Source organism: Nycticebus coucang, chromosome 2 (genome assembly GCF_027406575.1).
Source record: "Nycticebus coucang isolate mNycCou1 chromosome 2, mNycCou1.pri, whole genome shotgun sequence".
Taxonomy (NCBI): domain Eukaryota; kingdom Metazoa; phylum Chordata; class Mammalia; order Primates; family Lorisidae; genus Nycticebus; species Nycticebus coucang.
The window spans coordinates 181,697,194-181,715,112 of NC_069781.1; the positions used below are offsets into that span (position 1 = coordinate 181,697,194).

Genomic DNA, 17,919 nt, shown 5'->3' on the forward strand with positions numbered 1-17,919 from the left:
TTTCCCCACCCACCGCCCTCCCCCCAGGCAGGCCTGGCCTCAGGCTGTCCCACAGGACCCTTCTCAGAAGGACGTTTGCTGGGACCAGCCCAGTACCCTCGTGGGAACCCCGGAGACCACAAGTCCCCCAAGGTGGCCCCGCATCCCAGCCAGCACTCTGGCAATAAAGGCCACACCAGGAGTTGGCCTCTCCCTACAGAGGGTCCCGCACCTACAGCCCCACACCTACAGAAGAAGGTGTGAAAGTTCCCTGGAGGCCATCTTCAGTCGGAAACTCTCCAAACCCAACACAGGAGATAGTCCCATTCATTGCTCTATTTTATAGGTCGGAGGAAACTGACCCTTGGGAACATGAAGTAAGTCAGGCAGAACCAGGATGTGAACTTGGACCTCTCACTCCAGCCATTATCCCTGGAATCCCCCAGCTTCTGACTCAGGTGGTCTGGGTGGGTCCCAGCGACACTGCTGCTGCAGGTCTAGGGATCCACTGTACTCCACGTGGCTGGACCACACTGCCTCTTAGCTGTGCCGCCAGCTGTTCCCCCAGACAACTCAAATGAACCCCACAGATCACTCAGCTGAACCCCCAGACTAGTCAACTGGACCCCTAGAGTAGCCAACTGAATCCCAACGTTGAAACAATCATGTTTATAATATACTGGATTAAATAAAACATAAAAACTAATTTCACCTGTTTCTTTTCAGTTTGCTCACATGGACTACCAGGAATGTTAAATTTGAGGGATGCTTAAAATACAGAAATCAAGATCAATAGATACCCAGGGGCTGGGGGAAACTGAGGTCCAGAGAGACAAGGTCACTTTCCCCACAGCAGGGACCACTACATAATTTGTGGGGCTCAGTGGAATATGAACAGGCCAGGCACCCTGTTGGAAGTGCAGAAAGAGCACTCAGCTGAGCCCGGGGCCTTGCGTTACTGCACAGGGCTATGAAGAGGGCCCTGCTGCAAGATCAAGTCGTTAATAAGAGGCAGAGCTGGACTCTGAACCCGGGGAGGGGGCTAGAACTGGGGTGTGATACAGGGAGGGTCACCTGGGAACAGCTGGGCAGGTCTGAGCCCCTGGGTCATGGCTGGGTCCCTGCTCCCGGTACCCTGGGCAGCTCATACTGCTGAGGCTGGGGGTGAGGAGGGCGGCACCATCTCTAGCAGGCTGAATAGCGGCCCAGCCAGCACCTGGAGTCAATCTGACCTTACTAGAAATAGGGTCTTTGCAGATGTAATTCAGTTAAGGGTCTTGAGATGAGATTATCCTAATTACCCCAATTTAGCAGGCCCTAAATTGAAGGACAGGTGTACTTAGCAGATAAGAGGAAAAGCCATGGGACCACAGAGACAGCGACTGGAGCGATGCAGCCACAGGCCAAGAGGAGGCAGGAAGGATCGAGCCCCCTCTAGAGCTTCCAGAGGGAGTGCAGCCCTGCTGACACCTGAATCTCAGACTAACAGCAGCCAGAACTGTGAGGAAAGTATATTCCTGTTGTTTTAAGCCACCTGGTTTGGGGTACGTTGATACAGCAGCCCCGGGATACTAAGACGTGAGTGGATAGGGTTCCTGGCTACCCTCTGAGAGGGCAGAAGCAGATCTCTGGCACAGCCCATGGGGTTCATATCCCACCTGGGGCCCAGTGTGTGGCCCCGGGCAACCTGCACTGGCTTGTTGTAACTCAGTTTCCACATCTGGAAACAGGGAATCTTCACTGCACCTGTGCCAGAGGAGGTGAAGTTAATCTGCATGGAACAGGGCCTCGCCCAGACCAGGCTCCACAGAAGAACGAACCATTTACCCTTACTATTTCACCCGGTCATGCTGATTTATAAACTTTATCCCAAAGAAATAATTTTTTAAAAAATCAGAAAGCAAAGATGCTCAATATGGTTTTATCTACAGAAGCAGAAAGTCAGACCCAACCCAAAGTTAACTCCAATATGGTCACTAAGGAGTTGGGGAGAGGATGCTGCCCCAAGAAACACAGCACAGAAGGCAGAACGCAGAGCCACAGTGACAAAAAAACAGGGGAAGGCTCGGCGCCTGTGGCTCAAGCGGCTAAGGCGTCAGCCACATACACCTGAGCTGGCGAGTTCGAATGCAGCCCGGGCCCGCCAAACAACAATGACGGCTGCAACCAAAAAACAGCCAGGCATTGTGGCAGGCGCCTGTAGTCCCAGCTATTTGGGAGTTGGAGGGAGGAGAATGGCTTGAGCCCAGGAGTTGGAGGTTGCTGTGAGCTGTGATGCGACAGCACTCTACCCAGGGCGACAGCTTGAGGCTCTGTCTCAAAACAAAATAAACAAACAAAAAACAACAACAAAAAAACAGGAGAACACAGAAAACTGAGCTGCCCAAGCACTTGCGGGGACAGTTAGGGCTTATAAAGTCCTCCTGAGTGACTGATCCTTACAGGAAAAACACATGTTAGAAGGATCTGGAGCCTCCAGGCTGGTGCGCTGGGCTCTCTCTGTCTTTGTTAAGAGCAGTGTGAAGTGTTCTGGGCCTGCACCCTACACCTGGCGTCACCCCGAAGCCTGCGTGGCCTCGTCATCTCTACAGACCATGCCCGTGTGGGGTGGGGGGCGGCAGAGCTCCGGCAGCACCATGGCTAGTGCTGAAAAATGCATGAGCAGCCTCCTTGCCAAGCACTTAGGGATCCCTCGCTGCCGAAGGTGGTCCTTTTAAAAGCTGGAGCCCTTGGCTTGCTGTCTGCTCGCTCAGTGAGGGGGTGGGAGAGTATTTCCCAGGTACTGTTGGCATCCTGGCAACTCCATCTACCTCCCTGGGTGAGCCCTGTCCTGGGGCTAGAAGGAAGGTGGCCCCAGAGACACCCCAGTGGCCTGGCTCCTTTGTCAAAGATGCCATGGGAGTCAAAAAGTGGAGACAGCCCAAGTGTCCCTGGTAAATGAACCGACAACTGAAATGCGGTCTGGCCACACGACGGGGTATTACTCAGCCGGCCGTGAGGAGGAAGGCGGTGTGGACGGACTCGGAAGACAGGCTGAGTGTCACAGAATGATAGGTAGTGAGGGCTCCACTCAGGCCCCTGAAGTGATCAGAGTCGAGACAGGAAGGAAAATGGTGGTTACCAGGCGCTGGCGGAGCGGGCAGGGGCAGTTAGTGTTTAATGGGGGCAGAGTTTGGGTTTGAGATGATGAAAAATTCACTCTGGCCGGGCGTGGTAGCTACACAACAATGTGAATGTACTTGATGCGGTTAAACTGTACGCTCAGAAACTGAGATGGTACATTCCACGTTACATATGTTATTTTCAAATGTTCTTAATGCCTGCTCCATGCCAGGCCCTGGTCCCTCCACCCCAGTGGGGACCTCCCCATGCCTGCTTCTCACGCGACTTTTCCTGTGGGCCCCTCACGGCTTTCCAGGGAATTCCGCCTTGCTCAAGTTAACCAACGTCAGTTTCTGTACTTGGAACCAAACCCCCAAAGCCCACCTAGAACTCTGAGGATGGTCTCCAGAGGCTGGTGAATTTGATGAGGGAAATATTACAATAAAAGTGTGACAGCAGTTGCTGCGATGCACCAGAAAGCAGAGTGCCTGGTAGACCTGAGAGAGATCCATCCTGATCCCCATTTCATAGATAAGGAAACTGAGGTGCTTATTCCGGGTCTCACAGAGGTGGGGACCAGGCCAGAACTCAAATGCAGGCTGTGTGACCCCTAGGCCCCAGCTCACAGCTCCATGCCACACCACCTCTCCAGGAGAGCAGAGCAGGCCCTCTGCCTGAAGAGGTGCTGACCAGACAGGGCCCTGGGGCAGGCTGGAGTGTGGTTTTCATCCCGCTGGTACATGAAGTACCAGAGTCTGGCTCAGGCTGTGGGGCTGCTTTCTGGAGGTGCCAATTGCTGAGGGTCTTGGGGCCATGGCCTGCCAGGACGGGATGGAGCTGTGGGTGGGCCTGGTAGGCCCGTTGCACCTGGACAAGGGACTGTCCAGGGTGACTCCCGGATTTCACCTGAGGACATGGAGCTAGAAGGTGGTCTCAGGGGCCCAAGGGCCCAGAGCACAAGGCAGTGGTCTGGGCTGCCTTGGCCAGCACCCTGGCCAGCTACGGCGCCCTTCAGTGGTGTGGGGCCCTAGATCTTGCTCCCTGCTGGCTCTTTCTCTTTAGTGCCCGGCCACCGTCTGGGTGTGTCTTTAGAAAGCAAACGTTCAGTGTGCAGCCAACTCCTGCTCAAAGCCTCCTCCTCCCTTGCTCTTCACAGCCTGCCATTAGTCCTGAGAGGGAAACTGAGGCCCACAGGCACCATGATGGTCCCGCATCACTCAACTGCCAGAGCAAGCACGGAGCACCTACTATGTACGTCAGCTGCCGCAAGCAGTGGGGCACTGTCCCTACTCCCCCTCCAGGGAAGCAACACTGGGGCTCTGGGTTTGCCCCCCAACCTTCTCCATCTCAGACCACCCCTCCCCACCCTCCTGCCCACCAGGCACCCCCATGTGAGCGAGTGGGGGCACAGCTGCAGGCCTTACCTTTCAGGCAGGACAGCTTAAGCCCCATATCGGCACCTCTGCAGGCCTGCGGAGAGAGGACAGCGGTCAGAGCCGCCCAGCAGGTGGGACTCGAGCTGCACCGGCCACGCGTAGCCAGGCCCCCAATCCTGCCCTCACAGATGTGCAACAGGAAGCAGTGGCAAAAAGAAACCACCTGACTGCCGGGTCATGCGATCTGGACTGAATTTGCTCAAAGACAGAGTTTGTGCTGGAGGAAAAACTTCCAGGTGCCCCACAGCTAAATATACTGGAGGCCAAGGCGATATCCACACAGAGTTCAAAGTGGTGATGTGGAACTGGCGTGCCCAGGGCCGCGGAGTGGCACCAGCTTCCACCACGCCAGGACCCTCAGGCCAGGCCACCCTTGAGTGGCACTGCCACCTGCAAGGGGCAGCTCTGGCTTTGCAAACTGGGTGCTCCTGCCCACCTTCCTACCTCCAGTATCCTCTGGGTCAGACCTGCATCCCATTCTGAGGTCTCAGTCCCTCTCCCACCCCCCCAGGCGATTTCCTGCACATTTTCTATCCTGACATTTGGCCCTGGAGGACAGACTATTGAAAGTGGACGTTGGGCTATGTGGGGCAGACGAACAAACTGGCTCCACAGAGGCATGGCAGGGCCAGAGTGAAGAGTCCCAGGAGGCCGGAGGGCTCCTGACCCAGCCTGGGGCCAGGGTCGGCATCCATAAAGATGGGTAGAAGTGAGCCAAGCAGGGAACAGCCTCTCAGGAAGCAGGAACAGAATATGCAAAGGTCCAGAGGGAGACAAGTTCATGGCCTAAGGGAGGAACCAGAGGGGGATGACCTGGACCGGACCAGGGAGGGGAGATGCCAAATATGAGCTGGTCCTGGGGACCTTGGTGCTGTATGGAGTTAGATAGAGGTTATTTCCAGGGCACTGTGGAAAGTCCACGCTAGAGGGCTGTGAGAGCTGGGGCCTTTGTCTGCAGGCCATGCTGGTGGACCAGCAGCATCAGTGACCCTGGGCAGGGTGGCCTGAGGCCTGCAGGGGTTCCTATGTGCACTGAAGTCAGAGAAACTCTCTCTGGAGCAGAAACTGTGGAGTTGAACAATGAAGATGGCAGGTCAGGGGAGGTGCTGGGAGAGAAATCTCCAGGAGTCCAGGTGGAGGAGGTCAGAAGGCAGATAGGAGGTTCCCACTAGGACGCAGACCAGGGGACTGGGAGAGCAAGAGTGAAGGGGAGAAACAGGCATTGTTGGGGACAGACCTGGCCAGCTGGGTGCAAAAGCAGTGACTCAGGAGCAGCCCCTGCTCGCTCGGCAGGAGTCCTGCAATCCTAAGACTTCACTTCACCTCATCTTAAAACAGGATGACACACACAGCTGTCTCATTGAGGAGCAGTGAGGGCTGAGTGTCTGGAGGTGACCTGCACTGGGTACAGAGCAGAAGGCCAGGAGATGTCAGATGCTGCTGTTATTATGATAGCGGGGGAGGGAGGGGTGGCAGCATGTCCGTTCCCGGGTGGCCCCCCACAAGCATTATGGGCTCCCTGGAAGCTGTGTAACGCAGTCACGCCCTGCTGACTCCAACCCACCTCCTTGCTGGAGTTGGGAAGCACTGAGCATGGCCACCCGCACCTGGAGATCACCCCAGGGGCTTTTAAAAGTACCACTGCCTGGGGACCTGGAGATTCTGGGGTAATTGGTCTGGGCTGAAGCCTGGCTCAGAGATTTTTAAGAGCTCTCCAGGAGACAGCTTCCCTTGAAGAGGGAGAAGAGGAGCTGGGGCTGGAGGCAGAGATTCCACGCCCAGCCTGGAGGAACCATGGGCACATTTCTTAAGTACTCGAGCAGAGGCCCATTACAACCACTTGTGTTAGCTCATCCTCATAACAACCTCATGAAACTGGGGTCATTCCTATATCCATGTTATGAGGCAAACTAGGCCACAGAAAAGCTAGTTGAGCGGAGGCTGTGCGTGGTGGCTCCCACACCCCATGCCGCCTCCTCTCCCTCCACCGCTATCATAATAACAGCAGCACTCTGGGAGGCTGAGGGGGCTGGACTGCTTGAACTCAGGAGTTCCAGACCAGCCTGAGCAAGAGTGAGACCCTCTGTTTTAGCTATACCTGGTGTGTCATTTATGTATACGCTCACACGTATACATATCATGTGAAATAGCTGGGTGCTGTGATGGGCACTGTAGTCCCAGCTACTCAGAAGGCTGAGGCAGGAGGATCACTTAAGCCCAAGAGTGTAAGGTTGCTGTGAGCTAGGCTGAGACCATGGCACTCTACCAAGGGTGACAAAGTGAGACTGTCTCAAAAAAGAAGAAAATAGGCTCAGTGCCTGTAGCTCACGTGGCTAAAGCGCCAGCCACATACACCAGAGCTGGCGGGTTCGAATCCAGCCTGGGCTTGCCAAACAATAATGAGAATGACAACCAAAAAATAGTCAGGCGTTGTGGTGGGCGCCTGTAGTCCCAGCTGCTTCGGAGGCCAAGGTAAGAGAACCGCTTAAGCCCAAGAGTTGGAGGTTGCTGTAAGCTGTGACGCCACGGCACTCTCTCTACCCAGGGCGACAGCTTGAGGCTCTGTCTCAAAAACAACAACAACAACGACGACAGAAAAACAGAAAAAAAAACACAGAAGAAAATAATAGAAAAAAAAAGCTAATAAGTTCATGTAAGTCACATGGGGGCAAGCAGCAGAGCAGGATTCCAATCCAGAACTCGAGACTCTGGAGCCCAGGTGGTCAACCACCAGGCAGACATAGGACGTCTTAGATCCTGAGAAGACAGAGCTTCCAGCATACAGGTGGGCAGAGCAGACCTGGTCTCCCTCCCTCTCCCCGGCCCTGCCCATGCTGGCTCTCCCATCTGTAGTCCTGCCCAGGGGTCCTGCAGCACTGAGGTCTGGATCATCACAAGCCACAGAAAAGGCTGCCCAGAACCACCATGGTGTCTCCTCCGGGCTTCACAGCTCTTGGCCTGGGACACTTTAACACCACCCCAGCCAGCCTCACTGTGCACATTGCGCTAGGATTTGGTGTCTATTCTCTTGTGTTGTTTTTGTTATTTGTTGATCACAGCCCACCTGGCAGATTTTATGACACATCTCCACACAGGGTTTGAAAACCAGTGATGGATGCTGAGGTTCTTACAGATAATGTTATGCCTGGATTTTGTTGTAAAATGCTCCAGTAAAACAGCAACAAAAAAAAATGGTGTGGGGCACCAGGGAGGAGAGAAAACAGAAGCCACACATTCACCGTTGAACCTGAGAGATGGGAGTTTATCACACACTTCTGTGTTTGAAATAGTCTTGACTATGAAATAGTTCAAGAGCAAAACAACTATATCTTAGGTGACAGAATATCAATGTTTCTGATTTTGATTATGGCAGTGTTTTCCTCTTAGGAAATACACAGTGACACGTCTGGGGTGAAGTGTCATTATTTCTGCAGCTTAACTCTCAAATCGTACCTCAGGAAAACATATGTGCGTGTGAGCATGTACAGAAATGGCGCACCAGGTGTAGCTAAGGGCTTGTCTTTGATGAAGGACTTACGGAAGTGTTTTGTATTCCTGCAGCTCTCCTTTAAGTCTGAAGCTGTTTCAAAAAGGAAATGAAAGCCAGGGCCAGGGGACCAGAGCAGCTCAGCAGGAGTACATGCATCCCTGGGCTTGGCACCACGTCCCCACCCGGGCGCACAGGGCATGTTGGGTCCCATTTTCCTGCAGCTTCTGTGATTTGGTGGACATGCATCCCAGGGCCCTGGCTGCACAAAGGCTCCATATCACATGGTGCTGGGGAGCACCACCTTCAGGAAGAAGGTGTCCTGAATTGGTAGGTTTTGTCCCCACCAGCTGCCTTACAACTTGAAAACAACTTTCCTCAAAACACTCAGGGGCTGTATGTGGTGGCTGACACCTGTCCGAGACAGGAGGATCCCTTGAGCTCAGGAGTTGGAGACCAACCTGAGCAAGAGTGAGACCCTGTCTCTACTAAAAATAGAAAACCCAGGTGGGCATTGTGACGAGCGCCAGTGGTCCCTGCGACTCAAGAGGCTGAGGCAGGAGGATCACTTGAGCCCAGGAATTTGAGGTTGCTGTGAGCTAGGCTGACACTACAGCCCTCTACCCAGGGTGACAAGAGACCCTGTCTCAAAACAAAAAAACTCCAAGAGAAAAAAGGGACAGAGAGACAGAAGGAAGCAACTAAGGGGGTGGGGAACCAAGAGTGGCATGTCAAATGGAGTGTCGGGGGTGGTCGTGTCCACACATGGGCAGTCCTATATCCCATTTCTTTTTTTTGGGGGGGGGGTTTTGGCCGGGGCTGGGTTTGAACCCGCCACCTCCGAGATATGGGGCCGGCGTCCTACTCCTTTGAGCCACAGATGCTGCCCTTATATCCCATTTCTAAAGATTCCAAATGGTGGGCGGTGCCTGTGGCTCAAGGTGTAGGGCGCCGGTCCCATATGCCAGAGGTGGCGGGTTCAAACATAGCCCTGGCCAAAAACCAAAAAAAAAAAAAAAAGATCCCAAATGGTGGGGGGTCCTCACAGGTGGAGCCTTCTTTTCCCCAGCACACCGCAGTTATCCTCGTCACTTCCAGGAGGACAGGATGAAGGCAGTGGGAGAGTTGAGAGAAACTGGGGGAACTGGGACAGCCATGTCACAAGTCACCTTCCCCTCTGTCTGGGGTGCTGGGGCTCTGTCCCCAGGCTCAGTGTCCTCTGTGGTCAAACGGGCATCATGTATCAGCCTCCAGGACAGGGCCTGGGACACAGCTTCATCATTGTCACCATGGTCATCATCACCACTGTCATCGTCACCGTCACTGCCATCACTGTTACCACCATCTTCATCATTGTGGTCATCAGTGTGTGGGAGCAGCTGGGCCCGGGAGAACCGCTAGCTTAGGTATAAATGTTCTCTCTTTTTCACACATTTGCAAGGCTGTGAGAAACTACTCTTTAGTATCGAATCGGGCTCTGTTTATGCTCCCTGAGAAATATCAGATCATTAATTATTTGCACGACAGCTTGAAGTAGAACACATTCTTTTTTGCACCCAGGCATATAAATCTCCCAAGCCAAATGATTGTGGGATCCGTTCTGGTGACAGGGATGAGTTATTATAAAAACTTAATGCCTCCTGCAAGGGTCCATCCTCTGCTGAGGAGTGGTGAGACGGGTAACAGCTACTTTGCACACCACGTAGAGTTATTCTCTGAAGCCACGGGTGTCTCTGGAGGACCAGACACATTCCCAAGTTGGCTGTGACTTGTTTTTTCTACAGCCTTGAAGATGGGAACGCAGACTATCAGCCCAGAGCGGGGGATGTGCCAGCCCGCCCTCTGCAAATAGGTCTAGGCACAAACAGAAAAGTAACACAGTGTGTTCTTTCAGCAAAGTAAAAAGTAACTAAGATGTGGGGCTGCTGGTCAGAGGGACGCTGCCTTTAGAATTCTGGCTCTAGCGCTTGCTTCAGCAAGCTTTTGTTTCCTTATCTATAAATTGAGGCATCAGCCCCATGAGCCTGCACACCTCCCTTCGGTTACTACTTGGGTGGGTCATGGCGGGTCATTTCTAGGGTATGAGATAAACCCTGGAGAGAGAGCTGGAAGTCCCTGGAGAGAAGGATGTCGGCTGGGCATGGTGGCTCACACCTGTGATCCCAGCACTCTGGAAGGCTGAGGTGGGAGGATCACTTGGCTCAGAAGTTGGAGACCTGCCTGAGCAAGAGCAAGACCTCATCTCTATTAAAAATAATAATAATAGGGTGGCACCTGTGGCTCAGTCGGTAAGGCGCCGGCCCCATATACCAAGGGTGGCGGGTTCAAACCTGGCCCCGGCTGAACTGCAATCAAAAAATAGCCGGACATTGTGGCGGGCGCCTGTAGTCTCAGCTACTCGGGAGGCTGAGGCAAGAGAATCGCTTAAGCTCAGGAGTTGGAGGTTGCTGTGAGCCGTGTGATGCCATGGCACTCTACCGAGGGCCATAAAGTGTCTCTACAAAAAAAAAAAATAATAATAATAATAGAAAAATTAGCCAGGCACCTGTAGTCCTAGCTACTTGAGAGGCTGAAGCAAGAGGATCGCTTGAGCCCAGGAATTTGAGTTTGCTATGAGCTGTGATGACTCCACTATACTTCAGGGGTCCTCAAACTGCAGCCCGTGGGCCACATGCCGCGGTGTGATTGTATTTGCTCCCGTTTTGTTTTTTTACTTCAAAATAAGATATGTGCAGTGTGCATAGGAATTTGTTCATGTTTTTTTCTTTTTTTTTTTTTTTTATTTGCAGTTTTGGCCAGGGCTGGGTTTGAACCCACCACCTCTGGCATATGGGGCCAGCGCCCTACCCCTTTGAGCCACAGGTGCCGCCCATGGTTTGTTTTTTTTAAATATAGTCCAGCCCTCCAACAGTCTGAGGGACAGTGAATTGGCCCCCTGTTTAAAAAATTTGAGGATGCCTGCTCTAGGCTGTCTCAAAAACAAACAAGCCAGTCACCATTTATCTGCAGTCACAGTTGGCAGGGTATCCTTATTTTTATTTGCTGAGCCTGGGGACCCTATGCAGATGTCCCCTGATCTAACACCTGTGTGTCCCAGATGAGGACCTGAAGACCCATAGAGAAAAAGTGAGTGAATAGCAGTGTCAGGCTAGAAAGCCAGGTCTGTCCTGGGTCTCTGCTGAGCCACCTCCCAGATGAAATCAGAGCAACCTGTGGAGGTTCTGAGTCACCAGGGCACCTCTCTTTGTCTCTAACAAAGCCCTCCTTTAAGGGCCCAGGAGAGGGCAGAGGTGAAGCGTCATAGCTGAGGAATGTGAAGGTTTGCCCAGGTGGGTGGACTCCACAGACAGAACTCAGTTCCCATCCCATTTAGGGGAGGCTGCCCAAGCCCCATGGGCTCTCTGGGCGGCTTCCTTCCTGCAAAGCTAGGGAGGAGAGCATTGGCAGGAGGATTCAGCAGGCAGGTCTCCTATTCTTCCTTCTTTAGAAAAGGCAACTTTCTTTTTGCAGCAGGATTAGAATTCCTGTGATTTCAGCCCAAGGGACTATGCTGGAACTGAAGTGGCAAGCTTCCGTCCTGCTCCACAGTCTGTAAAAGGTTGTAGCTGTCAGCTTTAGCCTGTGGGCTCCCCTCAGGGAGGTCAGGATAGCTGCCTGGCCAGCAGGCAGCCCCTCACCAGCTCCAGCAGGAAAGGAAAGAGGATGGGGTGAAGGCAGGGCGCCCACTTAAGTCCTACCCGCTTGGCCTCCCACAGATGGGCTATGTGTCGTTAAGCAAAATACTTGGCCACTGACCCCTGGGGCCACTGAGGTGGAGCTCCAACACTCAGGATTTGTGCCCCTTTCTGCATGTCAATGAAAACATTTACTAAAAAATAAAGGTGATGTTGTTAGAAGCAGGGTTAATGGTTACCCACAAGAACGTGGCTGGGAAGGGGCTTGCTGGGGGCTCTGGGGGACCGGAAGTCTGCTGCCTGATCTAGTGCACATTTTCTTTTTCGTTTTTTGAGACAGAGTCTCAAGCTGTGGTCCTGGGTAGAGTGCCGTGGCCTCATAGCTCACAGTAACCTCCAACTCCTGGGTTTAAGTGATCCTCCTGCTTCAGCCTCCTAAGTAGCTGGGACTATAGACATCCACTACTCCTCCCGGCTAGTGGCCAGTTTTTCTATAGTAGAGACGGGGTCTCACTCTTGCTCAGTATGGAATTCCTGAGCTCAAGGGACCTTCCCACTTTGGCTTCCAGAGTGCTGGGATGACAGCGAGAGCCACTGCACTTGGCCCATTTTTGAAGTGCGTGGATCACCATGTGTCTGCCACCCCTGATGAATCTTTTCAAGGTAGGAGAAATGGGGGTTACACTTAGCATTCCCAAGGCCTGGCCTGGCTCCCACCACAAGCAAGAATGATTCACTGTTAGGGTCAGTGTTCACAGCCTAGCCTAGCCCTTTATCAGCCACGTGAGAGCACCAGTGGGTCACTTTGCCTTTACAAGCCTCTGTTTCCTCGTCTTTAAAAGGGGGTCAGAGGGTTGGTATGAGGATGCAGACAGAAAATGCAGGGTGTGGTTAGCCCAGGATGAGAGCTCAGTTAAGCATTAAAATGTCACCGCTCCCTTTTTCAGGGTCCACTGAGGAGAACATCCCCTTTCGAGCCTCCAGAGGAGCCCTGAACCTCTTGCTCAGAAACTTCTTTCCCAGTGCGTCTAGGGCGCACCCTTCCACACTGCAGGCGCTTCCAGGGAGAGGGGATTAGGTGGTGGAGCGAGCACTCAGCCTCCTTGGGGCGGCCGAGGGATTAAGTCTTTCCATAAATACTCAGCCTCCCTCCCAGCCTGAGGACTGAGCGCTTGGGTGGGGACACCGAACCCGAGGTGGGTGTGGCCCGCGCAGGTGAGCGGGTGGGCAGGAGAAGCCAGAACCTGCGGCTCTGGGCGCGCCCCTCTGACTTCAGATTCCCCGTGTGCGCAGGGAGGCGCCAACCTGCACCATCTCCGCACTGTCTTTCGAGTCCTTTTCCTCCCTCTTCTGGGGATTCAAAGGCTGCTCGGTCTGCAAACACCTACCCCTCGAGTCCATCCGAGGAGTCCCAGCCGCCCATCGTCCCGTCCCGGGGAGCGCCAAATCCCCCTTTTCACTGAGCGCCTGCCCAGCCGGGAGAAGGCGCGCGTGCGTCCACACTGGTCGCCCTTTGCGGTGGCAAACCTGCTTTGATGCCCTGGGAGTGAAGGGGGCCCCTAAGTAGGCGGTTCATAAATAATAGATCCTGCGATACTCGACAGAGGGGAAATGGCTCCTCAGGAGGCCTCCTGCCCCCGCCCCCAGCCGGGCCCCTTTCCAGCTCCAGGAATGGCGCTCTGCTGGGTTCCCAAGCAGCCCGCGACCGCGCCGGTGTCAGGTGGGGAGTGGGGGGGGTTCCACGCGGGACACGCCCCCACCGTCCGATGGAAGTTGCGATGGGGCCAGAGGGGGCCTGACTTTCTCAAGCAAAGTCCGCGAGAAGTTGGGGGGACGCCCGGTCCGCAAGGGGCCCCCGCCCACCCCGGCAGCGCCCCCGGACTCACCGCGTGCTGGTGGGCTCACTGCCGAGCCGCGCCCAGGGCGCACGGGGCCCGCCCGGGCGCTGGTGGCGGCGGCGGCGGCCGGGATCGGGGGGCTGCAACGAAGAGTCTGCAAGAGAGAGCAGCGGGGGTCATGGCCGGGCCGGCCGCCGCCGCCTCCCGCGGCCCCCGCCCGGCTCCTGGAGGCGGCGCTAACGGCACGCCCGCCGCGGGCGCCGGATTGCAGGGGCCGGGCGCGGGGCGGAGCAGCGGAGCGCGCCAGGACCCGCCCGGTTCCCCCAGCCCGCCGGTTTCCTCTAGCTGGGCCCTGGGGCGGGACAGGGTCCTGGCGAAAGTTTGGGCAGCTCCCCTGCGGGCTCCCCACCGTGCATCGCTCCCCGGGCTGTGCCATACTCCCCGTGGCCATGCTCTCAAGCCCGGGGTGGTGGAAAGGGACGCCGGGTCCCTCCATACCAGAGGCCCTGCTTGAGTGGGCCCACTGCCAGGGTGCGGGTGGGGGTGGGGGCGAGGAGAGAGAGGCTCCACCATCCACCCTCCGCAGCACGCCCCCAAGCTCCTCGCTCAGCTGTGGGGTTCAGAAGGCCCTTTATTCAGCGAGCAGCTTCTCTATGTTGGGGCCTGTCCCTTCAGCAACACACTCGCTTTGGCACCCCCTACTGGAAGGGGTGGGCTTGCCTCCGGTCCCCTTGTGTTGGTTTCAGGTTTTTGTCGATGACCAACTAGGGTAGTGGCTAGTGCCCCACAGTAGGGGTTCGGGCACCTTTTATTAAAATGGTCTTCTTAGGAGGCATTCCCCCCGCGCCCCCACTCCCCAGTGGGGAGGCCTCTGCAGATACCTGCCTAGCTGGACAGGGGAACAAAAAAAGACCCCAACCCTGTGTTTCCATGCCATTTGTCACATGCTATTTGCCATCCCCACCCTACAGGCCCAAGGTCGCCACACCTGCGCTCTGTGTATTCCTGGAGGCTTAGAAGGGGAAACTGAGTCACAGGGCAGAAAAGTGACGTTGCTTTGGTGAACGCAGCCAAGAGCTACAGGAAATGGAGTCAGCGTTCTAGCCATGCATTCCTGCTTTGAGTCACTTCTAAAAATGTGGTTCTCTGAACTTATTGAGCCTGGAGTGACAGGCAGGAAATGTATCACAGCCCCCCCTCCCCACAGAAGGGTGCGGGCAGGAGACAGGACATTTCTTCCACCTGTGCCCCCCTCAGAGGCAAGATGGGGTCTGCAGCTGGACTGATCCTCAGGGGTTGGCCTGTGGGCTCCCTGCTGAGGGCACACCCCTGGGGAGGACCTAGTGTTGGCTCAGAAAACAGTCCCCCCATATGAAGACCCCAGAAGCAAAAGTCTTTCTGCAATTTTTGTCTGCCTCCCTCTCAGTCCCATTCTCCCTTGAGGCTAGCCATGCAAACTAGATTCTCTCCTCCCCCAAAGCCAGAACCCCTTTTCCTAAAAGCCAACAATAAAATCCAAAATCACTCCAAATCTAACTGGCCATAAAGTAATTATCTGACTTGCCCAGTTTGACTGTAGGCCATAGTCTCCCATTCCAGAGAGGGCCCTGCCCACACCCAGCAGGAAGGCGAGTGCTGGGTGAGGTCAAGGGGAATCCAGGCAGACAGGCCCTGCTGGGTCCCCACTCAGCTGGTTAGCTTCAGATCACACACACATTTTTCCTCCAGTCATACCTCTACGCAGCTGTTCATGCTATGTTGAAATTAAGCATAAAAATGGACAATGTCCCCTATATCTGCAGGCCCCACGTTTGCATGTTAAGTAGGTTTGTCTGCCTCATATCAGTGATTTTTCAGTGACCCCTTCGGGTGCCAAGGGCCTTGGTCCCTGCACTAGAAAGCCAGGAAGAGGCTTCAGGGTGTGGGGGGAAAGGTCTCAACAGGCTGGATGTGGGCATTTGATGGGGCAAACCATTATGCCCCCACTGTGTGCCCGCCTCTGCCTGATGTGAGGAAGCAGAGTAACGGCCCCAGGTGCCCCAGAAGGAAGAACTCAAGCTGGGCCTGCTCTGGCCCTGAGACCCCATAGCACAGCCCCACCCTCCTTCCTCAATCTCCTCCCAGCCCTACAGTCCCTGCCCCTGAGGTCAGGTTCTCCTTCAGGACCTTGCACACATCTGATCAATATCTATTAACAGATAATCCCAGCCCTCCCTGTCTTTCTCAGGGCTCTCTGCTGCCCTAGCCCCTCTGCAGTCAGCAAGTCCTTGGGCCAGTGCATCACCTTGCACCTCCCCTGGGGTCCCCAGGAGCCATTTCCTGGGCTGCTAAGGGTCCTGTGCCCCATTCCTCCCAGGGGGCGGGGGGGGGGGGTTATGGGCAGAGCTGCTCCCAGCTGAGAAGCCTTGAACAGGCCAGATGGTTGGTGCTGCTGTGAGTCATTCATTCCAACTGGTACCAAACCAGCACCAGTGGCCCTAACATCAAGGCCTGCTTATGACAATACTCTCAGGTGTGGGGACCTCGGCCTAAAGGAAGGCCCAGGTCACAGGTCACCCAGCTGGGAGTGGTGTTTCCAACTCTGTCCCTTTCGTGCTGGACTCTCCTGCCCCCAACGGAGACAGGAGCCTCTCTTCCCCAGGGACTTTGACCAAACTCTCAGTGCTGAGGGGAGGGGACACTAATTAGGGGACAGCTAATGAGAGGAGGCTGAGGAGGATGTCACCTAGGCAGAGATAAGGAATGGAAAGAATCCAGTTTAATTTGCCTCCTCCCCAGGATGCCTCTGCTCCTTGAGAACAGGGTGTTTGACACTAAGGACTTTTAGGCCAGCTCACCCCTCATGCTGGGGGCTGTCCTGAGCATTGTGGTGCACTGAGCAGAGTCCCTGGCTCCTACCCATTAGCTGCCAGTAGCACCAGACTCCAAAGCTGTGACAAACAAAATATATCTCCTGACATTACCACCTGTCCCCTGGGAGCATGTGACCCTTGGTTGAGAACCCAAGTATTTTCCAATAGTTCCCAGCCCTGACAGCCAGCCAGAATCACCTGGCAAGTTAAAAAATAAATAAGTAGGGCGGTGCCTGTGGCTCAGTGAGTAGGGCGCCGGCCCCATATGCCGAGGGTGGCGGTTCGGACCCAGCCCCGGCCAAACTGCAACAGAAAAATAGCCGGGCGTTGTGGCGGGCGCCTGTAGTCCCAGCTGCTCGGGAGGCTGAGGCAAGAGAATCGCGTAAGCCCAAGAGTTAGAGGTTGCTGTGAGCCGTGTGACGCCACGGTACTCTACCCGAGGGCAGTACAGTGAGACTCTGTCTCTACAAAAATAAATAAATAAATAAATAAATAAGTAAAAGTGAATGAAGCACACACGCAGGCCCTGGCCTCAGCCCAGGGGTTCTGACTTCATTGGGCCAGGTAGGGCCAGGCCCTGGGTGTTTTATAAAGCCTCCTGGGTGGCGTTAAGGGTCTGCGTGACAGAAAGCCAGGAGTCTGACATCACAGAACCCCCCTGCACACTGTCAGCCTGGCAGCCAGGTGGGGCCTGCCCAGAGGAACTTGGTTTTGAGATGGGGAGGGTTGTTGGGTGCCACCGGTAAATACCCAGGAGCTCTGGGAAGAGGCTGGGGTCAGTGGTACCTTGTGCCGCCCCCCTGGAAATAGCTGCAAGGAGCAGTAAAAGCAGATGGGGTACATGGGGTGCTACCTGGAACCCCACAGACTTGGAGACGAGGCCGGGGCAGCGCCCCCACACCTGCCTGTGATCAGAATCCCTGGAGTGTGGGGATGGGCAGGGGCTGCAGCCTGGGATGCTGGGATTCTGTGGATGCAGGGCCGAGAGGACTGGCGGGTGGGAAGGGGGCCCCTGACAGCTGAGCCCCACCCTTCCTTCACAGCCCAGGAGACCCCAAGTCTGAGGATGAGGTAGAACAATGTCTCCCCTCCTCTTCCCCTGGGGGCTAACAGCTCAGAGAGCAGCTTCCTGTGCAGAATCGGACCAGAGACGGAGTCAAGAACAGCGGCTGAGCCAGCGGCCCACACCCTGCCCCTCAGGAGCGTGGGTGGTGAGTGCCAAGCAGAACCCAAAGCAGAGGGGTGTCCCCAGGTTAGGCGGGATGGACAGAGACAGTCCTTTGAGCCTGGGACTGTCAAGGAATGCGGTGATGAAGGTGAGGGAGCCAGCCACACGTTTCTGCCCTCTGGGTTGAGGGCACAGCACAAAGCAGTCCATACAGGGAGCAGTGCTGTAGGACTGCCACCACCTGGTGACATGGCCTCCCCTCCCCTCCCCAGCCCTCAGACTGTGTCATGGGCAGCTCATGGGAAAGGCTCTGTCTCTCCCACTCACAGGGGGGCCCGCTGAGGGTGGGGCCCAGTCTGCATGGGGACAGAGCCAGCAGGAGC

At 55.3% G+C, this 17,919-nt stretch overlaps 1 protein-coding gene across 3 annotated transcripts in view; it reads right to left on the minus strand.

Moving 5' to 3' along the window:
• C2H16orf74 (chromosome 2 C16orf74 homolog) overlaps window positions 1-13,728 on the minus strand; it is a 28,891-nt gene extending 15,163 nt beyond the window's left edge. Inside the window, exons 1-3 of one of the 3 annotated variants that reach the window (XM_053553878.1) lie at window positions 13,565-13,728; window positions 13,067-13,218; window positions 4,506-4,551 (exon numbers count right to left, since the gene is read on the minus strand). In XM_053553878.1, the coding sequence (XP_053409853.1) occupies window positions 4,506-4,533 (28 nt within the window). In that variant the 5' untranslated portion in view covers window positions 4,534-4,551; window positions 13,067-13,218; window positions 13,565-13,728. Of the gene's footprint in view, window positions 1-4,505; window positions 4,552-9,173; window positions 9,301-13,066; window positions 13,219-13,564 lie in introns of those variants that run through there. The other 2 variants (XM_053553870.1, XM_053553887.1) reach the window with 2 other exon arrangements.
• Between the last annotated feature and the right edge of the window lie 4,191 nt (window positions 13,729-17,919).